Below are 20,204 nucleotides of genomic sequence, written 5' to 3'. Positions count from 1 at the left end.
GTTCTCGATACAATTTAAATATGATTATGTTTGAACCTGTATGATTACACATTTAAATTTGATCAGTGCATTTGTAGTATCTGTGACAAAATAAAAACAAGCACAATTGTCATTCTTGAGAATGTCTGCCAAAACAGCCATAGACACTGGCAAACATCAGGGCATAGGATGATCTTCAAAAGTTTGGTAGAGGTTGTAAGAACTACTTGGAGGGGGGAAAAGTAGCTTTCCTTATAATCTTTATTGTATGACTTATCATGAAGCCTCCTGGAGCTGCCAAATGACTCAACAGTGCAACCATGATTCAGATAGAGAAGAAAATGCTGCTAGGTTGAAAACATTTAATTTTTTCATTTATAAGACAGCTCATATTAAAAAGGTGAATGTGGAGGCAGACCCAGTGGATTTAAACAAGTGGGACTTAAAACATGTAGGTATCTATTCACTACCAAGATTATTCGTACCTGCTTCACAATGTTATGCACCACTGAAAGGAAAAAAAAAGGTGTACAACATTGAAACTATGCTGTTTATTCAGAAAAAAATGCACATTTTTGCAAATTTATTACATGCTAGTGTTTCATTTTTCATGAGGTTATGTATTCACATGGTACTTATATAAATATTTTGTGTAAAAATACAGCAGCAGTATATAATAAATTGGATCACCACTCAGTCATAACAAGCAGGTTATTGATTTTATACTGTAGTTCATTGTAAATAGTATACATAAGAAACTAGTGGTCATTATAATCCATGTCAAACATGCTTTTAATTACAGACCCTAGAGACTAAGATTTCAGTATCTAAGGTTTTACACAAGTGTGGTTGCAGTTCAAATATATGCACAATGCTTGCTGGCTAGCTAATGTCTATACATGGAAATTATGGGTAAGAAAGGTTACACAAAACACATCACACAATAAAAAAAATTCCCCCCCCCAAAAAACAAAAAACAAAAACACACAGTACCCAACATTGTTCAGGTTGCAGATCTTATTCTGTACATATCAGACAATACTATAAGGGTGTTGATATTAATAAGACTGCAAATTATCACATACAATAGACCATGTTTTGGTCATTACCCCCTTTAGGGCAATACTATATAAACAGAAACAAGCTGATTTTAAATAAAATGAATTATTAAGGAATACTACTATGATGACCATCACAACAATCTGCTACCCCAAATGTTTGCATCATAAAGTGTCTAAAATAGTAACTTATGCAATTGTTAATCCATTTTGAATGGGGTGAATTCTAATTAGAAAAAGGCATCATTCACCTCCAGTGGCACGAACTTCCCAACTTCTGAACTACACTAGTGTTGTAATCAAGCCCACAAACCAAAACCAAGGCCTGGGATTTTAAAACCAACCATTCCAGCCATTTTTATTACATCTGTAATCTAGTGGCATTCCAATCTATAACCATACATGATCTGGGAAAAATGTCTTTATTTAAAACATATTCACCAAAAGGCGATATGTTTTTTTTAAACTGTAAACATCATCACAATGTACCACCTATAAAATCTGAGAAAATAAAAGTGCTTCACTTAATTCTTATTTTGTACCGTTTCTCCCATATAGATTGTCAATATTGAATCAGAACATGCAATGCTTTTGCTGCAATTTCTGTTTTGGCTTTGATGTCCAATGAAGTATATTGCTTGTTAATTCAAAACCTCAAGCATTTTCGTGTTCCTCACCTTCAGGCATTAGTCCAGACTGCCTAGTCCTCTATTTCACACAGTCACTAGGGAAGAGAGCAGCAGAGGAGAGCAGAGATATCTGGAGCTGTGCCATCCCGATACTCCGTGATTCCCACTTCAGTGCTTTATTTTTCACCTTTTTCAGCACGAACACGACAAGAGCCAGGAGATCAGGGACAAATACAACTGCATGGCAAAGGTGTTTGCGTAGCTGGATTACAGGCCACACTGAAAGCTGAGGGCACTGGATTTCTCTCAATAGGAACAAAGGCAATAAGCAAATTTTTGCATTAAATACCCTGAGAGTAAAATTATAGGCGACTAAGGTTCACTATGTAAAAAAAACAACAAAAAAAAAACAGATCACGCCTTAAAAATGTGACACTTCTCAGTCAAACGGTGAGTGTTTATGCTCCAAGGGACACCATGTCTTAGAAGAGCTGTCTGTATAATCTAGCTGTCAATTAACCTCCAGACAATATCACAACAAAAAATCTGCTCTCCCGTTTTGGGGGGTAAAAAGTGTTTTAAACATTCTGTCATTTCAACATATGCCGAGCTGGTATGAAAAGGAGATATTTGAAGCTGCAAATAAATTTTTCTGAAGTAAAGTGCACAATCAGACTCAGTCACCTCAGTTCAGTGGCGAATACATAGCATATCCAGAAGTCACTGCCAGAATCAAGGCTTGTTGCTCCATAACCACAGCAAGGAAGCTACTACTTGAACCAGCCCTAACATTGTGAGTTTGGTCATTTTTAGTCAGCCCATACAATGTTGACTGCGTGACTTAATATTTCCTCAGAATTAAAGTGACTATACAGTTGAAGCCAAAGGCTTGGTTTTTCACAAGGCCATTTCATGTTACCATCCATTTCCTTTGGCAAGTCAATTGGAGCACTTTGTTCATATCAGAGGTATTTTTAAAACCATCAATTAGAGATGAATTTATTCCAGCTTTAATTCACAATTTAATTTTAGTTCAGCTCTATTTAAGTGCCTTCTTTGCCTTTGACAACATGGGAAAATCCAAGCAACCTAACCAAAACTTTAGAAAAAAAATTGAGACCTCCTCAACTGAGGACCTTCTGGTTCCTCCTTAGGAGCAATTTCAAAACTCCAAAATGTACCATGAGCATAGGCACAAATTAACTCGGGATAAATGAACTTTGGTCTGAAAGGTTTAACTGAACTCCAAGACAACAAAAAATAAACTGGTAATGGAGTTGCAGGCATCATGTACCAAAGTATCTGTATCCACCATTAAGAGAGTCCTGCATCACAATGACCTGAAAGGCCACTTCAAGACCAACATTTTAAAAAAGCCAGAGTGAAGTCTGCAGGCAATCAACAGCATAAAGACCTATCCTGTTGGATGAGTGGCTTCTGGTCAAATTTAAGAAAACTGAACTGTAAAGCCATAATGATCTATGTATGGAACTAAAAGAGTGAAGCTTTTAATCCAAAAAACACCATCCCAACCAGCATGAAGGTGGCAGCTTCACGTTTTCAGAGGGTTTTGCTGGAAAAGAGACTGGTGGACTTCAGAAAATGAGAAGGCATCATGATGAAGGAGGAATAAGTAGTGAAGTAGTGAAGCAGCACCTCGAGACATCAACCACAGAAAATCCAATAGAAAATTTGTGGATTGAACTCAAAAGGTGTGTCCAACAAGGATACCAACAAACTTGACTAGGTTACATCATTTCTGTCAGGAGGAACGGGAAAAAATACCAGCAAAATTGCATGGGTGTTTGATTCATGGTAAACAATTAAAAGGCAATGCCATCAAATACTAAAAAAAGTGTATGTAAACTTTCCATACACTGAAATACCCACTGAAAATCTGATAAAGTAAATCAAACCTGAAATAAATATGTCTCTTGCCTATTTTGTGACAGTGCTATTATTATAATGTACATAACCTAACTGACTTAAAGGAAATGTATGTTAATATAAAATGTGTGGAGTTGTGAAAAGTTAAGTTTAAGTTAACTTAACCCAGGTGTATGTACACCTTTGCCCTTAACTGCAAGTCTGAGGACAATTGGCAACCTCTGAAAGGTGAAGACGGTTTAGTCATTCAGGCGTCCTCGCTTGTCACACTGTGAGTCTCTTCCTGATCCAGGGTGACATTGGGAACCATGGGGGAGTTCACGTTCAGGTAGCCAATCTCTGAAGGCTGAGGGTTGAGCAGAGAGAGAGACGACTCCAGGCTCTTGGCATGCTCGCCCACTTTAACCCTTCGGATGACGTCCAAGAGTCCCCAAGAGTCGCATAGCCCTGGACTTGGACTACAGCAAGATTTTCCAGCATGGTACAATTGGTGAGATTGTTTGAAATTCACTGTATTAAGTCTAAAATGTTTAATATAAAAGCTTAATTCCAAACACAAGTATACCTTGTGGTTGATGTCCGCAATAGACCGTCAGGATGGGTTCCAGAAGGAAAGATTTTCTTTACGTCCTGTGACCGAAACATATACAAACAAAATTTAAACAAACATTTAACAAAACAACTGACAACAGAATATGAATTTAATTTAAACTGGCACAACCAATTCATCTGCACCTCAGGCGAACCCACTGACTGGAGATTTCTCAGCGCACGCTCTAAAACTCCAATTTGATTGGCGAGCTTCAGAGTTTTATCCTGAAGCTGCTTATTCTCCATCTCCAGGAACTTCACCCTGTTGGGGAGAGATTGAGGGTGGAGGTGGGTTGGTGAAGGAAAACTCTTTATAGCTGATTCCTAGCAGTGATTCTTGGTGCGTAGTGCAGGGTGGGGGCACGCACACACCTCTGCTGTGTGGTAGTAGCTGTCCTCATCCCATTGCTGCCCATCTCCTCAGCCTCAGTGATCCTCTCCAGCAGCTCCCGCCTCTCTAGCAACAGCTGCTCGTTCTCCTCAGTCACAGTCCGGATCCAGTCCTTCTCCTTTCCCGAAACCGGCACGGAAGCAGAGCGTAAGACTGCTCACGTTGGTACTTTTAGCTTTTAAGAAGAATGCTTGGGATAAGACTCACTTTTTCTTGCAGGATCGTAGCCAGTGCCAAATCGTTCTCCAGCTTCTGGATCCTCATGTCTCGCTGGGTGGTGGCCTTCGTGAAGAGCTGCTTTGCGTTGCGCAGTTTGGTTTTGTGCAGACATTGTTTTTCATTGTACCTTCTAACAAAAATTACAGATACTTCAAAATACACACCCCCAACTTCTGCTCCCGTTAATTACACCCTTTACAAGTTCAATTTAATTGCATTTCTATAGCGCTCTCACAACAGCCATTTTCACAATGCAGATTTGGGCCCCAAATCCAGAATGACCTAACTCCCCAAAGCTCTGCGATCAGTGTGCGGTGATGGGTCCTGGAGGTTGTGGGGTCTTTACCTGATGCTGCCGTCGAGCTGCTGGAGGACCTGCTGCAGTTCCTCTTGCAGCTTCTCGGACTCGTGTTGTGTGGCTACGAGCTGCTCCTCCAGCTTGTAGGTGCTCCTCTGACTGAGGCTCTGCTGCAGGAGAAGACAGACACTGACATGAAAGCTGCGACATAAATAACTTGCCTCACAGGCCCATTACAAAAGGCCTGTGTTAAGCTCGTGCTTCACCCTAAAGCACTGAACACCAACCTGCTCCCTGACGGAGCTCAGTTCATTCTCCAGCACCTCCAGACGCGTCTCCAGCTGCTGAGAGCGGTGGGAGAGCTCGGAGTTGGCATGGGCAAGGGTGGCCTCCTTGGTGCGTAGAGAGACCACCTGCTGCTCCAGCTCCTCATCTCTCTGCTCCACCAACTTCCTATCGGCGGAGGGGGAGCAGACAGCTCATGAGCCTGTCCACCCCAACCAAACAACCAACCCTGTCGCAGTCAGGCCAGCAGAGCTCAAAACGGAACCAATGTAAATTGCATGCCAATTATTTATATGCCCATTTAAGATTTTCACACTGAATCCTGGAGACAAGCGTAGGTGACTTAGGCAGCTTCTGTATTACAGGGTGTCACAGAGGCCCACCTCTGGAGCCGCTCCTCCTGCAGCTTGGCTCGGAGGGTGTACAGGTTGTCCGACATGTCTCTGGTGTCTCTCTCCAGCTTGCTGGTCTCTCCTGCCCTGGCCTTTTCCAGGCGCAGTTGATGCAGTGTGTTTTTCAACTGCTGCTGCAGTTCCAACACCTCCAGACAAACGTACCCATATGCTTATGCATCAGCCATCCACTCCAAGCTGCAGTATTCTGCCCTATATAAGGCCTTACTAGAAAACTATTACCAAACATTTAGAGCAGCATTTTAGAGCAACACTTGTTTCGCAGCAATTCAAAACTTACATCTTAAACTGTGACAAAAAGGATCTAAGGCACACAGGCTTCAAAACAACCCATGTACAACAGTTTATTAAAACTGGTCATACCAATGATTTATAATTATGGTATATAGAACAACCTTGACGATAGTTTTAGCAATAAGCAGCTTACCACTCCTCTGTAACATTTCTCTAAGCGCAACACAGTCCAATGGAGCAAACATTCAAAAACCCCTTCAAAAACCCCAATAAACTTTATTTTCAAACAGAAGAACCTCACTATATAGTCCCTAGATATTGCAATAATATAGTATGTTGTAAACCACTGTTAACTTTATTTTGCATTTTGCATTATTTTGCACCAGAAGCAGAAAAGTGTGCTCAAATATAACATTATTGTTACTCAAAACTATATTTGATGTTCTGAATAAACACACAGTACCAGAAGACATGCATGACTATACTGGGAGTTTCCTGTTTTCAAAAAAGGTGAATAACAGCAAACCGATCCTTGAGTATTTTAAATTAAATGAATACTTTTAAATAATACTTTTTAATTAATATTTTTAAAGCAACCTAAGCTTGTTGGCTTTGCTTAAACCCATCCACCCTCTATATTCAGCCCAGGCCTTTCAGGTTTCTGCAGAGCATTTAAATCCACTGACAGCCTCTTGATAGCTCACATCCCCTGACCTTCTTGTCGGCGGAGATGACGCGGGCCCTCTCGGCGCTGAGCTCCTCCCTCAGGCTGCTGCAGGTCTGGCCGCTCTGGCTGCTCCGGGCCAGCTCCAGCTCCAGCTCCCGGACCCTCTGCTGTAGCTGCTCCACCTCAGCTGCCTGCCCAGCAGCGCTGGCCTCCAGCTGGGCCGCTCGGGCCTGAGACTGCTTCAGCTCTGCACACAGCTGCACAGGGAGGCACCGTCACCACAGGGTTTGGAGCGGCCCAGCATGTAAACAGCCGTCTCCGAGCAAATAAGGACACCATAAAGCGTCCTGTACAAAGCTTGCAAAGACATTACCTTTGAACTGAAGCAAATATGAGAGGAAGTAACAGTGAAAATGCGGTATATTGCTCAAGGAAAGTTCAGCTAAATGCCATAAATGTAAATGTAAATGAATACAGGTTCAGACAAACAGTAAACACGGTTATGTTAACAATCAGGATTATTTGCATCTACACTTATCAGCCACAGTATTAGAAACAGCTACCTTTGCAGTCTTCAGACCCATCTACTTGCAGAATATTTAAAGGACAACTGACACTGCTCCCATATTGACTGGCTAATTTGGTACTTATTGCAGGGTATTGTTTATGTTGTTTAACAAACTCTAGCACTTACTGTTTATAGCACTCATCATTGTTTACGATAGACCTTATGTATTTTGCACTTCTAGGTATCAGCATTCATCCCTGTATTCTACAGTATTCTAGTTCATTGGTATGTTTGATTCTATCCTACTGTACTGTACTTGGATATATTCTATGAGTAAATGACAAAGTCGCTCTGGATAAGAGCGTCTGCTAAATGCCGTAAACGTCGTAGGCTCATCTCATAGGTTTGCAGTTAAAGTCTGCAATTCAACTGTTTTCATCTTCAGTTTTTTTTGCCCGTCACTTAGCAAAATTCATCATCCATAAGACTGGTCATCTTGACCATAAGATTGCTACTGGCTGGATTTTTTTTTGTAGATGACTGAGCACTTTTAAACCAGCAGCATGATAGACATGTTTAAAACCTCCCCAGCAACACTGGTGTCTGGGAAAGTCATTTTAAATCATCGGCTCAACACCCACAACCACATACCACTACCATGTTAATGTTAATTCTGTGTTGAAAATGCTGTGTGACCCAGATATCACCCAGCGGTGTTCTTTTGGACTGAAACTGCCTAATGATGAGCAGCGTAGGTGTAGGGTGGTTGATCAACTCTGCAGCCAGCAGATGGGCTCCGTAGTGGTAGATGTTTCTAATAAAGTGGGCTGGGGAGTCTATATAATTAATTCCTTTTAAAAACACCTTGATCTTCTCTTGATCTAAAAGTGCATTGTGTCTCTTAAGGTCGAGGTTTTTCTCTCGCTCGTAGCGCAGCTCTCGCTCCGCTGAGGTGAAAAGGTGCTGCGTCCTCTGCAGGTCCTGCTTCAGCTGTTTGTGCTCCTCACCCTTCTGCTGCAGGATGAAGTCTTGAGCCTGGCGACATGCACACATGGCTTTTGCAGTCCCCAGTGCAGTGTACAGTGTACACACACAAAAAATAACCTTTGGAGTAGATGCGTAGATGCTAAAATATTACTCTAGCCTGGAGGGAAAGTTACTGTGTTACTGAAAGTTACTGTGTGTGTGTGTGTGTGTGTGTGTGTGTGTGTGTGTGTGTGTGTGTGTGTGTGTGTGTGTGTGTGTATGTGTGTGTGTACACTGATATCAAGGCTGACCTTGGCCCTGGCCTGGGCCTCACAGATCTGGGCCTGCAGAGCCAGCTGGTGCTGGCTGGTCAGCTGTCTCTCCTCCTCCAGGGTGGTGTGGAGCTTACTCATCTCTGTCCTTACACACTCCGCCTGGGGGAGCAGCACACAGCTTATGCACCAGCTGAACACTCAGCCGATACACAACCTATACCAGCAACAGAATTACCTACTAAAAATAGAACATTTTAAGATAAATCACCAAAGATAAGGGAGTAATGACTTCAATTCAATATTGAAAAAACAAAAAATGAATATTCCAACCCATGCATTGAAAATTCAAAACTCCAATACCCTTCCCATTTTGTCTCGAGGTCTCTAACATGCTATATAAGGTTTTACATGAAGCAGTGCAGATTTTGCATCAGTTGTAGTCTGATTGCCATCGAGGCCCCCTGTAATGATCCTACACTGCAGACAGGCCCAGTGTGACGCTGTTGTCCTGTTCAGCTCAGGCTGCGTGTCGGCAGCTTACCTGATGGAGCCCGTCCTGCTCCGCTGTGGGAGATCTGGGATCAGGGTCAGGTGCTCTCTCCTGCCCAGCAGAGTTGTGGGTGTCCAGCTGGTCCTGCGCTCTGCGCTGCAGCTCCCGGGCGCTGGCGCTCAGCTCCGCCTGCAGCTCCATCGCTTCCCTGCTCTTCTCCATCAGCTCGTCTCTGATGCACAGCAAAGCCCACCCCCCGCCCCCGCGCATCGATACATTACCGTCTCTCAGCAGGTCATGGCAGACAGACGAACACGCCCCATGATAAGCTCAAATGTTTGGGTCTAAGTGAACCTGAGCTATAAAGTGGATAAGATGAACTATATGTCCTGCATGTTTAACAGCATGTACATGTCTTGCAAGTGATTTACTCCAAACACTACAGTGACACACTAAGCTTCAGCTGACTAGCGGTCTCTTTAACCACACAGTGACCTGATCTGTGTACTGTATAATGTAACATGATTCTTGTATATTTGCCCAGATACTTGTATGAATCACTGGTTGCCCAGTCATCTCCACTGCCTGCCAGCTAAATCCATCAACAATTCTTTTCCACAGCAAAGACACAAAGACATCCTGAGACAGTGACTGTGGTCCACAGTGTCTGATACTTTTCCAGTGTGCTTTGGTACATGTGACAAGATTTCAGCAACTGTAGCCCTTAGGTGTGATATACACAGTCTGTCTAAAACTCATTGTTTTATATATTTTATTTTAAAAAATTGTATTCATGTGCAAAACCTTTAATTTAAAAAAGTGCTTCAAAGAAACAATTTGGGTATCCATTTTTTATAGCATTTACCTGACGCTTTTATCCAAAGTGACTTACAATTGTGAAGGAGTACAACTTGAGCAACTGAGGGTTAAGGGCCTTGCTCAGGGGCCCAACAGTGACAATTTGGCAGTGGTGGGGCTTGAACCAGCAACCATCCAATTACAAGTCAAGTACCTTAACCATTGAGCTACCACTGCATCCACTCCAAAACCCACCAATAACTAAAAACCAATGCTACTCACACACACAAATCTTTAAGGAGAAACTATAACAACAAATGTTTAGGTTTTGAAGCGTTCCTCACCTCAGAGTACTGTGCTCTTTCTCCAGAGTGGACAGCTCTGATCTCAGCTGCTGGACAAGAGCCGTAAGCTGCGTCACCTGCTGCCTGCTCTCTCTCAGGTCCTCCTGCACCCTGCTGTTGTCCGTCTGCTCTGCCAGGTCGTCCTGGAGTCGTATCCGAGCGCGTTCCAACTGGGCCACCTGTGAAAAAGGACACACAGGCAATGTCCACACTTTACACACCATTTCAGTAAACACTTATTAGAAACTCCATGCAGGTGTACAGTTAGAGACTACAGACTGCCTGATTCCACGTAGAATTTTTGTTAGCCGCCCTCCAACTCGTCACTTACAGGGCACCAGTTGGCTGGGTATTGTTGACTGGCGAAGCACTGAGCTGCAACACTGATCCATAAAACTGTCAGCAACACTGCTGTGCTAGGTTCGCTCATACTGGTTAACCAAGCTGGCAGCTAGCACACAAATAACATTATCCATTAACATTTAGTCAGTCATTCAGCCTGGGTTGCCACTTGAGTTAAACAAGGGTTCGACACTGGAACTGTCTTCACTTTCTTTTACTTATCTGTACATAAGAAAAAGAATTTGCATTCAGCTTACAGATTTTAATTGATAAACAGACGCCAGCACTATGCCTGCGTCACTGCTGTGTTGAGATTGGTCTATCACCCAAACAGTATCTAGTCAGCAAGGGTCGCGCGGTCAGAAAATGACTAGTGATGAGGTAAAGGGCGACTGACAAATCAGGCAAGTCTTTCATTAAATAGCTATAAAATGCACCTAATTAGATGTATACAGTAAAGTTACCAGAATGAGTGCAAGGTACCTATTTTTGTTTGGTTTGTTTTTAAATGTGAAGCACCTCATGGACCTGGCTTACATCTCAGTCGCTCACTCATGTTTAACATAATTCTGCACAGGTGGGTGTCGTTAGGTCTGAATTAACACTGGTACATTAGGGACACACGTCGCTGATCGCTTATCAGTCGATATCCTGGTGTTATCACCTTTTCCTCCAAAATGCCCTTTTCGCCCTTAACCTGTGCGAGGCTCTTGTTGAGGGATTTCCCTTGTTGGCATGCGGCCTGCAAGCTCTGCACCTCCACGCGCAGCCTCATCAGCTCCGCCTGCTCTCTGAGCACAGCCTGAGAAGAGCAGCCCAGCCTGTAAGCTACATTAGAGTCCTTCTGACCTCAGGGACTCCTACAGTACAAATATGTCTCTGCCTCCATCTCTAGGGCCTTACCTGCTTCTCTTTGTTGAGGGAACTCTGGGCCACAGCTAAATCCACCTCTAACTTTTTCCTCCAATTCTTCTCCTCAGCAAGACGACTCTCAAGAAAGGTCAGCCTCTCTTGAACGCCAGCATTCATCTTAGGAATGAAATGCATTATGGAATAAAATGTGCATTTTAAGTAAGTAACACACGCACAAATACTAAAGGTAGCCGGAGGCTGGTTACCTGAGGCTGGCTTCCATCACAGTTCTCCGCCAGTCTCTGAGCACTCTTCTCGTTCAGCTCCAGATTTTTAATCTGTGACAACAATTAACACTTTCAGAGCAAATTTTAAAATGGAAACGGCCTCCTCAACTAGTTAGAACAACTGTTAGCGCTGCTCTAACTGGAGGAGCGGTGGCAGCAAGATGCCCGACCTTTCTGTGCAAACCCTCCACTTCACACTCATGCTGCTCTCGCTCCTCTTTGGCCTTGTTCTGCGCCTCCCCCAGCAGCGCCTCCAGCTCCTCGTTCCTCTCCACCAGCTCCTCATGCTCCTGCTGCTGCTTGTGTAGCCTCCTCTGCAGCTCCCGCAGACGGCAGTCTTTGTCCTCCGAGTCCCTCCGACACCTGGCCGCCCGCACACGCACGGAGAGAGATAGAGAGAGAGGGGGAGGCAGAGAGAGAGGGAGAGAGAGGGACAGAGAGAGAGAGGGACAGAGAGAGAGGGAGAGAAAGTGAGAGAGGGAGGGAGAGAGAGAAAAGGAGAGAGAGAGGGAGGGAGAGAGCAAGAGAGAAAGAAAGTGCGAGAGAGCGAGAGAGAGAGACAGAGAGAGCGAGAGAGATAGGGGGAGGCAGAGAGAGAGGGAGAGAGAGAGAGGGACAGAGAGAGAGAGGGACAGAGAGAGAGAAAAGGAGAGAGAGAGGGAGGGAGAGAGCAAGAGAGAGAGAAAGTGCGAGAGAGCGAGACAGAGCGAGAGAGAGAGGGAGAGGGAGAGAGAGAGAGAGTAAGTGAGGGAGAGAGTGAGAGAGAGTGAGAGAGAGAGAAAGTGAGAGAGAGAAAGTGAGAGAGAGAGGCAGAGAGGGAGGCAGAGAGAGGGGGGGGAGAGAGAGAGAAAGTGAGAGAGAGAGAGAGAGAGAGAGAGAGAGAGGAGACAGCAAGCAAGCATGCGAGTAAGTGAGAGAGATACAACATACATGCTGTCCTCCTTCTCTCTAGTGTGAACAGAAAAAAAGCAATGGACACAGAACAGCCGAATGTGCACTTTGTAAAGGTGTTAAATGCTTAAGTGGCTTAATCCAGTGCTCAATCACTTAATTCTAACAACTGGTAAAAACTGTAAAATGGACAAGAATACAACCACCACCACCACCACCACCTTTTATGGAGCTGATCTTGTTCATCATTTAGAGTTCTATCCGACACCTCTGGTTTATTGTCATTTCCATCAACCTGCATAGACATTAGGTATTTACTGCATTAGATATATCATTTTATCTTTTTTTTCAGTTTTATTTACATGGTATTTTGATTTTATTTAAACTACTGAATTTGTGTCAAGCACAATATTACTCCCTGCGCCCCACATTGTATTATTTATTTTTATTACACACACACACATACACACATTATATATATATATATATATATATATATATATATATATATATATATATATATATATATATATATATATATATATATATATTTAATTGTAGTTGCTACAACATTGATAATTTACCTGTATGAAATGAGCTGAATTGTGCTGTGTTGTAAGTGTCCCTTCATGATTAGAATGTATCTTAAAATTTTCAATCTGTGATGGAGACAAGAAGGAACAGTATTAAGACTTGAGTACAAAAAAAAAAAAAAAAAACCCAACACATTCTTAATGTGTCTGAATACGTCTCTTTAAAAATAGTTTTGATGGTTTCTAAGCAGCCTTTGATGGGTAGCAGCACTCAGAACTCATTTAAGAGAGGTTATAACCCACCATTTTCAAAAGTGTCTTCCTCTCAGCGTCCAGGGAGCGAACTCTGTCCCTCAGGGCCCGAATCTCTGTGTCAAGCCTTTCATTGCGTTCCTTGGCCCTCTGTAGCTCCACCATATCTGCCAAAAATCAAATGTTCAGGAGCAGCAGTCTTGGCTCAAAGATGAGGAGATGTCAAGACAGGTGAGTTCTTAAACAGTTCTTACCACACCGTTTCAGCTTTTCTACTTCCTGTCTGAGCTGTGCCACTTCCTCTCCTGTTGTCTGCAGGTCAGGCCCTGCCATTAATACAGTGCATAGTGGGTTCTGATATTCATAACAGCTAAAATCCGTAACTTGTATACAATATTAAGTTTTTAAGCATGCATAAATAAAAGGAAGTGAAAACAGCTCCAGACAATTTCTCATTCACTCATCTTGTACCCCTTTTACACCGAGTCTGCACCACAGGTTAAACTTGTGTCAAGTTTTGAACTTAAAATTGTGGAGGGAGTCAAGCACCAGTGTCCCAGGGTAAGAGCCATATCGGACCCTAGTTTAACTCCAACACCCACAGAGAATGACTGACTAGGTGTTACATGGATAACATTATTTTCTTGCTAGTTCATCTGCCAACATGGTTAGCCTAGATTATCAACTCTACAGCCAGCCTCAGAAACACTACAGAAACTGTGGTTGATTTAGAGCAAATATCCAAAAACAAAGACGTGCAGCAATTTCGGAAAACAGCCGTCGGCTGCATGCTGAATTATCAGCTTGAAAGCGAATGAACAACAATTCGGAAAATAGGATAAAACATGGGGCATCGCTGTTAAAAATGGTGCTGGTGGTTCACTTACCACAGGCGGCCTGGGTCTTCCGGACCACATCAAGCTCATCGGTCAGGCTACGAATCTCCTTGTGAGCCATGGCGAGCCTGCTGGACGCCTCCTCTAAGTCCCTCTCCAGCGTCCGCTTCTCTGTGCGCTCTTGCTCCAGCTCCTCACTTTGGGCCTGCTGAAGAAAGAGACCTTTGCAGCTCACAGCCTGAAGGCCTTTGGGGTCTGAGTGGAGCAGGCGGCTGGTGGAAACAGAGCTTCCATGCTTGGGTTCGACATGCATCAGCTGCACTGAGGCGCTCGAGTGATGCCGATCGGGAAACATGCTCATGACAGCCATGGCAGGGAAAACATCTCCCTCGGGTTAGACGTGTAGTTGTGAGGGGAGTGTAATGTTAGCGGGATCATGCCAGAAGTGGTGGCCATCTTCATTCATTTTGTTCTTTGGGGTGACAACATTGGAGAAGTGAGGTGGTGGGGGCAAGTGTTGCTGCATGAGGCCCAATATGCTCTAAGTGGACCATCTCAAGGAGGACGGTCCACACAACTTACTCCTCTGCCTTACACTTATTATAAATTCTTGCCCTTCATGACAACTCAAGTGAAGCGTATATACATTTATATATGGCAGGTGTGGGAACATACAGGAGCAAGACTCTGTTCCCTTTGCGTAGCCCTGCGTACACCAAAGAGCTTCCTCCAGGGGCTCTGAGCAGGAGATTCCTGTCCCTTGGGACAAAAACCAGGGATGGAGAGTCATGAGGTGTATTGGGTGACAAACGACTCACATTTACTGAAGGAAAGCGCTTAGGTTCTATCTGAGCCTGAAGCTCTCAAAACTCCAACTGTTTTTGCATTGGCACACAAGTCAGGCAAACTGGGATGTCCTTACCTTGTTCACACTCTCTTTGGTCTGCTGCATGGTTTCCCTTTGCTGCCTAATCTCCTCCTCCAAAGTGTGCCGGATGTGGTCTAGTTCTTCCTAATTTTCACAACAGAGCAGGCGATATAATTCCATGGCAAAGATTTCAGTAATTATCACACTACGGGTTACATTAAAACCAGGTAACACTGTACCCAGTCCCATCTCCGGACGGCACCATCTGCCAGGCCTAGTTTGTGAAACTCTGTGGTGTTCAGAGGTGGAATGGCACCTGTAGGTGGACCTCCCTGAGGTTGCCCGTCAGAGTCTGAGTGTCGAGCTTCCTTTCTGCGGCCTCCAGCCTCTCCAACAGGGTGACTCTCTCCACCAGCAGGTAGGCCACCTGCTCGCTGGCACTGCTGTGAATGATCTCAGCTAAGCCCTCCTGCTCCAGCATCTCCAGCACCTCCTTACTCTGGCACTCTGAAACGCATACAGCTAATGGCTCATTGATAGGAAGTCAGCGCACTGTCATATCAGTAACAGAGCAAGGTCACCTGCGCAAGGCTGCACAAAACTGCTGATGAAGATATATGGAAACATCTAGGAACACCTAGAAAAGAGCATATCTAGGAGGAATAAAGTCAACGGCTATGAGATGCGAGATGGTAAGAAGATTATGGGAGTGAGCTTACCTTGCTGGTGCTTCATCTGTGTGAGCTCAGCACGGAGCTGCTCGTTGTCCCGCTCGTATTCGGCCGTCAGACACTCACGCTCCTCCAGCATGTTCCGAATGTGCTCCACATAATTCTCCACCTGAACAGAGAGAAAAACGCCACTTACCGACCTGCCTTAAGCCGTCCAAACGTGCCGCATTACCCGGGGAAACGGCAAACGCGCCTCAAAACCAACATTAGCTACAGGCGGCATGCGCGTCAGCTGCTGCTAAAAGCGGGCCCGCCACGAAGCGCTCTTCTTTGTCGTGGGGTCCGTATGGCCCCTGATGAAATGTTGATGAGGGAGGGGGGGAAGGTTAGCCAGCCAGCCTGCCATCTGGTGGCCCACCTCATTCATCTCGCTGGCCTGCTGCGAGCGCAGCACCCGCAGCTCCTCGGCGCCCGCAGCCAGGCTGCCCTCACTCCGCTGCAAGAGCCGCCACAGGTGCTGCTGCCGCTCCTCGGCCGAAGCCTCGGGGGCCACGCCGTCCCCCTGCAAGCGTGCCAGCAACTCCTGCAGCTCCTCTTTTTCCTTAGTGTGAAATGCAAATGTGAAGAAAAAAAAAACAAAAAAAAAACAGGCAGCAATCAGCACATCAGCCTTTTCACACCAATAAGCAAACATTCACAGTAACAGGAAGAGGTTCACAGATACTTTTCGCAGGTACAGAGGGGAGAATGAGTTATTTGACAACTTCAAAAAGGAGCACAGGAAATGTGATATGCAGTAGGAAGACCATGCTAGGGCAGAAAGGAGAATATCTACAGACATTATGACATTGCCTCTGAAGATGAAAGAAAAGCACACTTTGGCAGAATGTTGATCATTTGCATTACTTTGACAACAGAATATCCATACTTTTTCTAAAATATATTTCCCTAAGAAAATAATGGCTTACATGTTCCAAATATATAAAACTGTCCGTTTGTAATGTCACAGATTAAAAGTTTTCATTTTTTTCTGAGTTGGTGTGCCAAAAATGTAGGAGTCAGACTGACACACTGCGTACCTCTCTTTGATCCATGGCCAAGTGAAAATGAAAAGGCGTCCTTGCATCACTTGCAAATTAGCTAGTTAGCTCATTGCTGATTAAACTTTAGCACGTCATTCCCAACATTTGATAACCAAAATGCCCTGGCCATATGTGCTCCTAATCATTATTTCTTTCAAGGCACAGAAAACCCTTCAGAGTCCTTTAAGGGATGCTACCAGTGCAATAGTAACGACGATTTGGCATAGCGTTCTTCGTAACACAGCCTCTTAATATTGTCTTATTAAGACAATTGCTATTGTTATAACGGATGTGTTAATTTAAAAAAAAAAACATGGGTTTGTCTGAACCTGCCGATGTGGGCAAGCGTGTTACTGGGGTCTGCAGTACCTAGCTAGCTAAGCTGCTCGCTGCCTGTTACAGCTCGCCACTTCTGGCCAGCGTATGCAAGGAAAAGTTAGCCATCGTTAGCTTTTTAGCCATTTAGTACTTCACGTAGTTTCCAAGTGTTAGACGCACGATCGCCGCCACGTATAGATCAACTGATAACAATCTAGCAATAGAACTAACTTTTAACGAAGACTTGGGGAGAGTTAGCTATCTAATTACCAGGCTAGAGCACAACAGTCAACATTGAAGAATGCTCGTGGTGGCCTACCACATATTTCGTGAGGAGCTTGGGCCAAGCGCCTTGGTAACGGAATAAACCACAATCTTAGTCAATGTAGGGGGAACCTACTGGATACATGGGCCATATTTGAAAGCAGTGACGTCCAGCAGGCGGTGCTATAGCACTTAATGTTTCCATTCTGTTGGCCCGTCCAAGCAGACAAGTGAGTTGAAGTTATAAGATAGCATCCAGTCTATGAGCAAGAACAGTTTCGTCGTATATGAAAAAAACGGTAGACAAGTAGTCAGGCTTTGCTGTTTATGCTGGGCAACTGTAAAACTATGAGCAGTGCAGAGTATAAGTACATAAATACAAGTTTATTTGAATATAGAGAACTCTATCAAACCATATGAGACCTATAACATGGATCTACACATGATCCACTTATTTTCTGACAGTGCCAAACAGTGGACCGTACACTGTAAGAACAACGGTAGTCTTGTGACTTTGTTTTGTTGTGCAACAAATGTCTCTTGATAAGCAAAGAAAACCCATGTTCCTATGCTGACATGGTCTCATATCTTGGAGGCAGTGCTGTTTTGAAGCCAGCAGAAGGGCATATATGCCTGTCTGGACTGAATCAGGTCCTCAGACATTTGGGTAGCACTGCAAGTGAAGGGCAGCACATAGGACAGCATGGAACATAATTTATCATCTACCATCCAGTTTAACTTTAAAATGACTTTGTCTATAGTTTATTATCATAGTTTAGTCATAAAAAAGGCATGCACAAAATGTCTTCCATCACTGAGCACAAGAATACTAAAGCAACTAATAGCTATAAAGAACACCATAAAATTGTGCTTGGCAATGCATTATACAATTATGAAAAAGTGCCCTACCCAACATGAGTCATCGTAGCAAGAACATCGCTCGTCTTTAGCGCAGGCAGCCATCTAGTGGCCCATGTTCACACTGCCCGAACGGTTGCATAAAACATAAAGACCATACAGCACTGGGCCTGAAGACATATGAACTTACCTCTGTTACATTCACATTTAAAATGTAAAACATGTCTCAGTAGCATCTCCTTACCTGTGAGGGTATGTATACATGTGTGTCTGATGAATATTTTAGTCATGTGAAAAGTAAATTCAGTCTCTCTTTTTTTTTTTGTTAGTTTCTATATTTACTGAAATCTAACACTATATACTACTATAATTACGGCTGTTGTCGTCAACGGAAGCTGACAAACTATGAAGGACATGTATGACAAGGATTTTAGGGAATGGATGGACAGCCTTTTTGTGCTCTGTGCAACAATAGCACCTCTTGCACATCTAAAGCACCAAAAAAAATGGACAAATGAAGGAAGTGCCCATATGTATGTTTCATACCCACACAAAAAAAAAACGTACAGATTCTCTACAAATGGAGGAATTCTGCTTGTAGAGTTTCTCCTCTTGTCAGAATAACTCCAAACACTCCGCCAGTGTCACGGAGATCCCATGGTCAGCCCTATGGAGAAAAAAAAAAGTGTGACAACAAAAATAAATAAATAAATAAATAAGGTGAGCAGCATCAGGTCTGCACACGCCGCAGCCCAACCTGAAACAGGCAACATGTGAGTCATCTTTGGGGGGATCAGCAGCAACAGCTCGCATAACACGTGGAAGGTGTCTGAGCGGTGTGAGAAGACAGAGTAGAGAAGGGGGAAACACAGCTGACCTGAGAACAGTTCTGTGGCGGGTGGGAAATGAGAGAACAGGCCCCAAAGTGAAGCTGCAACAAGGGTAGGTGAGGATTCTGCTGACAGCAGGCACATGCTTGTAAGTGTAAATGAGCAAAACACGTTCATCTGACGCCTGGTAGCTGCAAGCTCTCTGGGTGTCCCCAGAAAAGAATACCAGTTTCCCCAGTACTCTGACTTACTTTTTTGGCTGTAAATCCATCCCAGTTTCTGTTTTTGGTCTTCCTGGAACCAAGGCATCCAACGCCGTGTACTCTGACATGCTTGGCATATCTGAAGATGCTTTAGCACACAGAGTCCAGGAGGGCCTGGCCAGCACCTGACCACTTCTAAGAAATCTCACAGATATAGACATCAATAGGTTCAATAGTGGGTCACAGTGATAAGTACAGCTGAAATTTTAAGGACCTTTCACCGGTACATCTTTAAATAAAAAAGGCAAAACTTGACAGCCTGCCAACTGTGCTCACAAGCACAAGTAACAGTGACACGCTGAGAGGTCTGGCGGTTCAATTCCACATGCAGACGGTCTAGAAGAAACCACGGAAACGCCTGAGCATCCTGCTAGCTGTGGGGCTGAGTGTGTGCATGAGAGCAAGAAGGAGAGAGAGAACTTTTGATCACCTGCATGTTGTACCAACATATTGCTGCTAAGGGTTACACCGTAAAACAAAACAAAAAATTCGCTTCTCGCTTCGGATGTTGTAGTTATACATTATTGCAAGAGTTTTACTTTGATAAACCAAAACCAAAAAACCTAACCAAAAAGCTTTTTAGCATTGTTATAAATCGGTTATAAGTTATTGTTTTAAATTATTGTGTGTACCTATCACCACTGAATAGCCTTTTTCACTGACGGCACTGCCTTTTAAACACACTTAAAACACTTTCCAGGATTCACGCTAGCATCCCTTCCATCAAAGATCCATAAAACTTCTAAAACTTGAGTATATTCTGGCAAAAGACTTTAAATGGCAGGACAGCTCACTGTAATATATATAGGCCACAGAGTGGCCTGGAGTAAGAGCAGACAAAAAAGAAAAAAGTTGCCTATCAGAGCACAGCATGCTCAGGTGATCTGACTTATAACTTAGGTATGAATAAATCAGCATTTCACATTTACCTACTATGTCTGTGTTTGTGCTCTGTTGAGACTTGTCTCCCACCCAAGCAATAATCAGGAAGCACTGACCTGTGATGACTGGGGTTGAGAGTAGCT

General features: G+C 43.8%; 1 protein-coding gene across 8 annotated transcripts; it reads right to left on the bottom strand.

The window, feature by feature from the left end:
• Positions 1-515: 515 nt before the first annotated feature.
• On the bottom strand, positions 516-17,310 carry ccdc30 (coiled-coil domain containing 30). Of its 8 annotated transcripts, none has more exons than XM_026998187.3 (28): positions 16,644-17,310; positions 15,983-16,165; positions 15,613-15,733; positions 15,210-15,400; positions 14,948-15,037; positions 14,701-14,784; positions 14,077-14,233; positions 13,444-13,515; positions 13,241-13,356; positions 12,989-13,063; positions 12,626-12,699; positions 11,684-11,876; positions 11,493-11,564; positions 11,278-11,403; positions 11,039-11,176; positions 10,033-10,211; positions 8,942-9,122; positions 8,437-8,559; positions 8,024-8,194; positions 6,699-6,908; positions 5,721-5,878; positions 5,340-5,505; positions 5,101-5,222; positions 4,743-4,884; positions 4,517-4,653; positions 4,289-4,406; positions 4,119-4,183; positions 516-4,011 (listed from the first exon to the last, which is right to left on the bottom strand). In XM_026998187.3, exons 1-28 carry the CDS (start codon positions 16,656-16,658, stop codon positions 3,801-3,803), a joined length of 3,690 nt encoding a protein of 1,229 aa, XP_026853988.2. In that variant the 5' UTR covers positions 16,659-17,310; the 3' UTR covers positions 516-3,800. The 8 variants fall into 8 exon arrangements, with proteins under 8 accessions (XP_026853988.2, XP_026853990.2, XP_026853989.2 ...); XM_026998189.3 differs by having other exon boundaries at positions 5,101-5,219; XM_026998188.3 differs by having other exon boundaries at positions 14,077-14,230.
• Positions 17,311-20,204: the final 2,894 nt, after the last annotated feature.

Source organism: Electrophorus electricus, chromosome 24 (assembly GCF_041902795.1).
Source record: "Electrophorus electricus isolate QZ-2024a chromosome 24, ASM4190279v1, whole genome shotgun sequence".
NCBI lineage: Eukaryota > Metazoa > Chordata > Actinopteri > Gymnotiformes > Gymnotidae > Electrophorus > Electrophorus electricus.
Note: the sequence above shows the minus strand (reverse complement) of the source record. Positions and strands in the feature narration are given on the sequence as shown.

Coding starts and splice junctions, on each gene's coding strand:
- ccdc30 (XM_026998187.3), bottom strand. Junction 6,909..8,023: donor TAGATCAAGAGAAGATCAAG/GTGTTTTTAAAA, acceptor CTCCCTGTGCAG/CTGTGTGCAGAGCTGAAGCA. Junction 4,885..5,100: donor CAGCTCGACGGCAGCATCAG/GTAAAGACCCCA, acceptor AATTTTTGTTAG/AAGGTACAATGAAAAACAAT.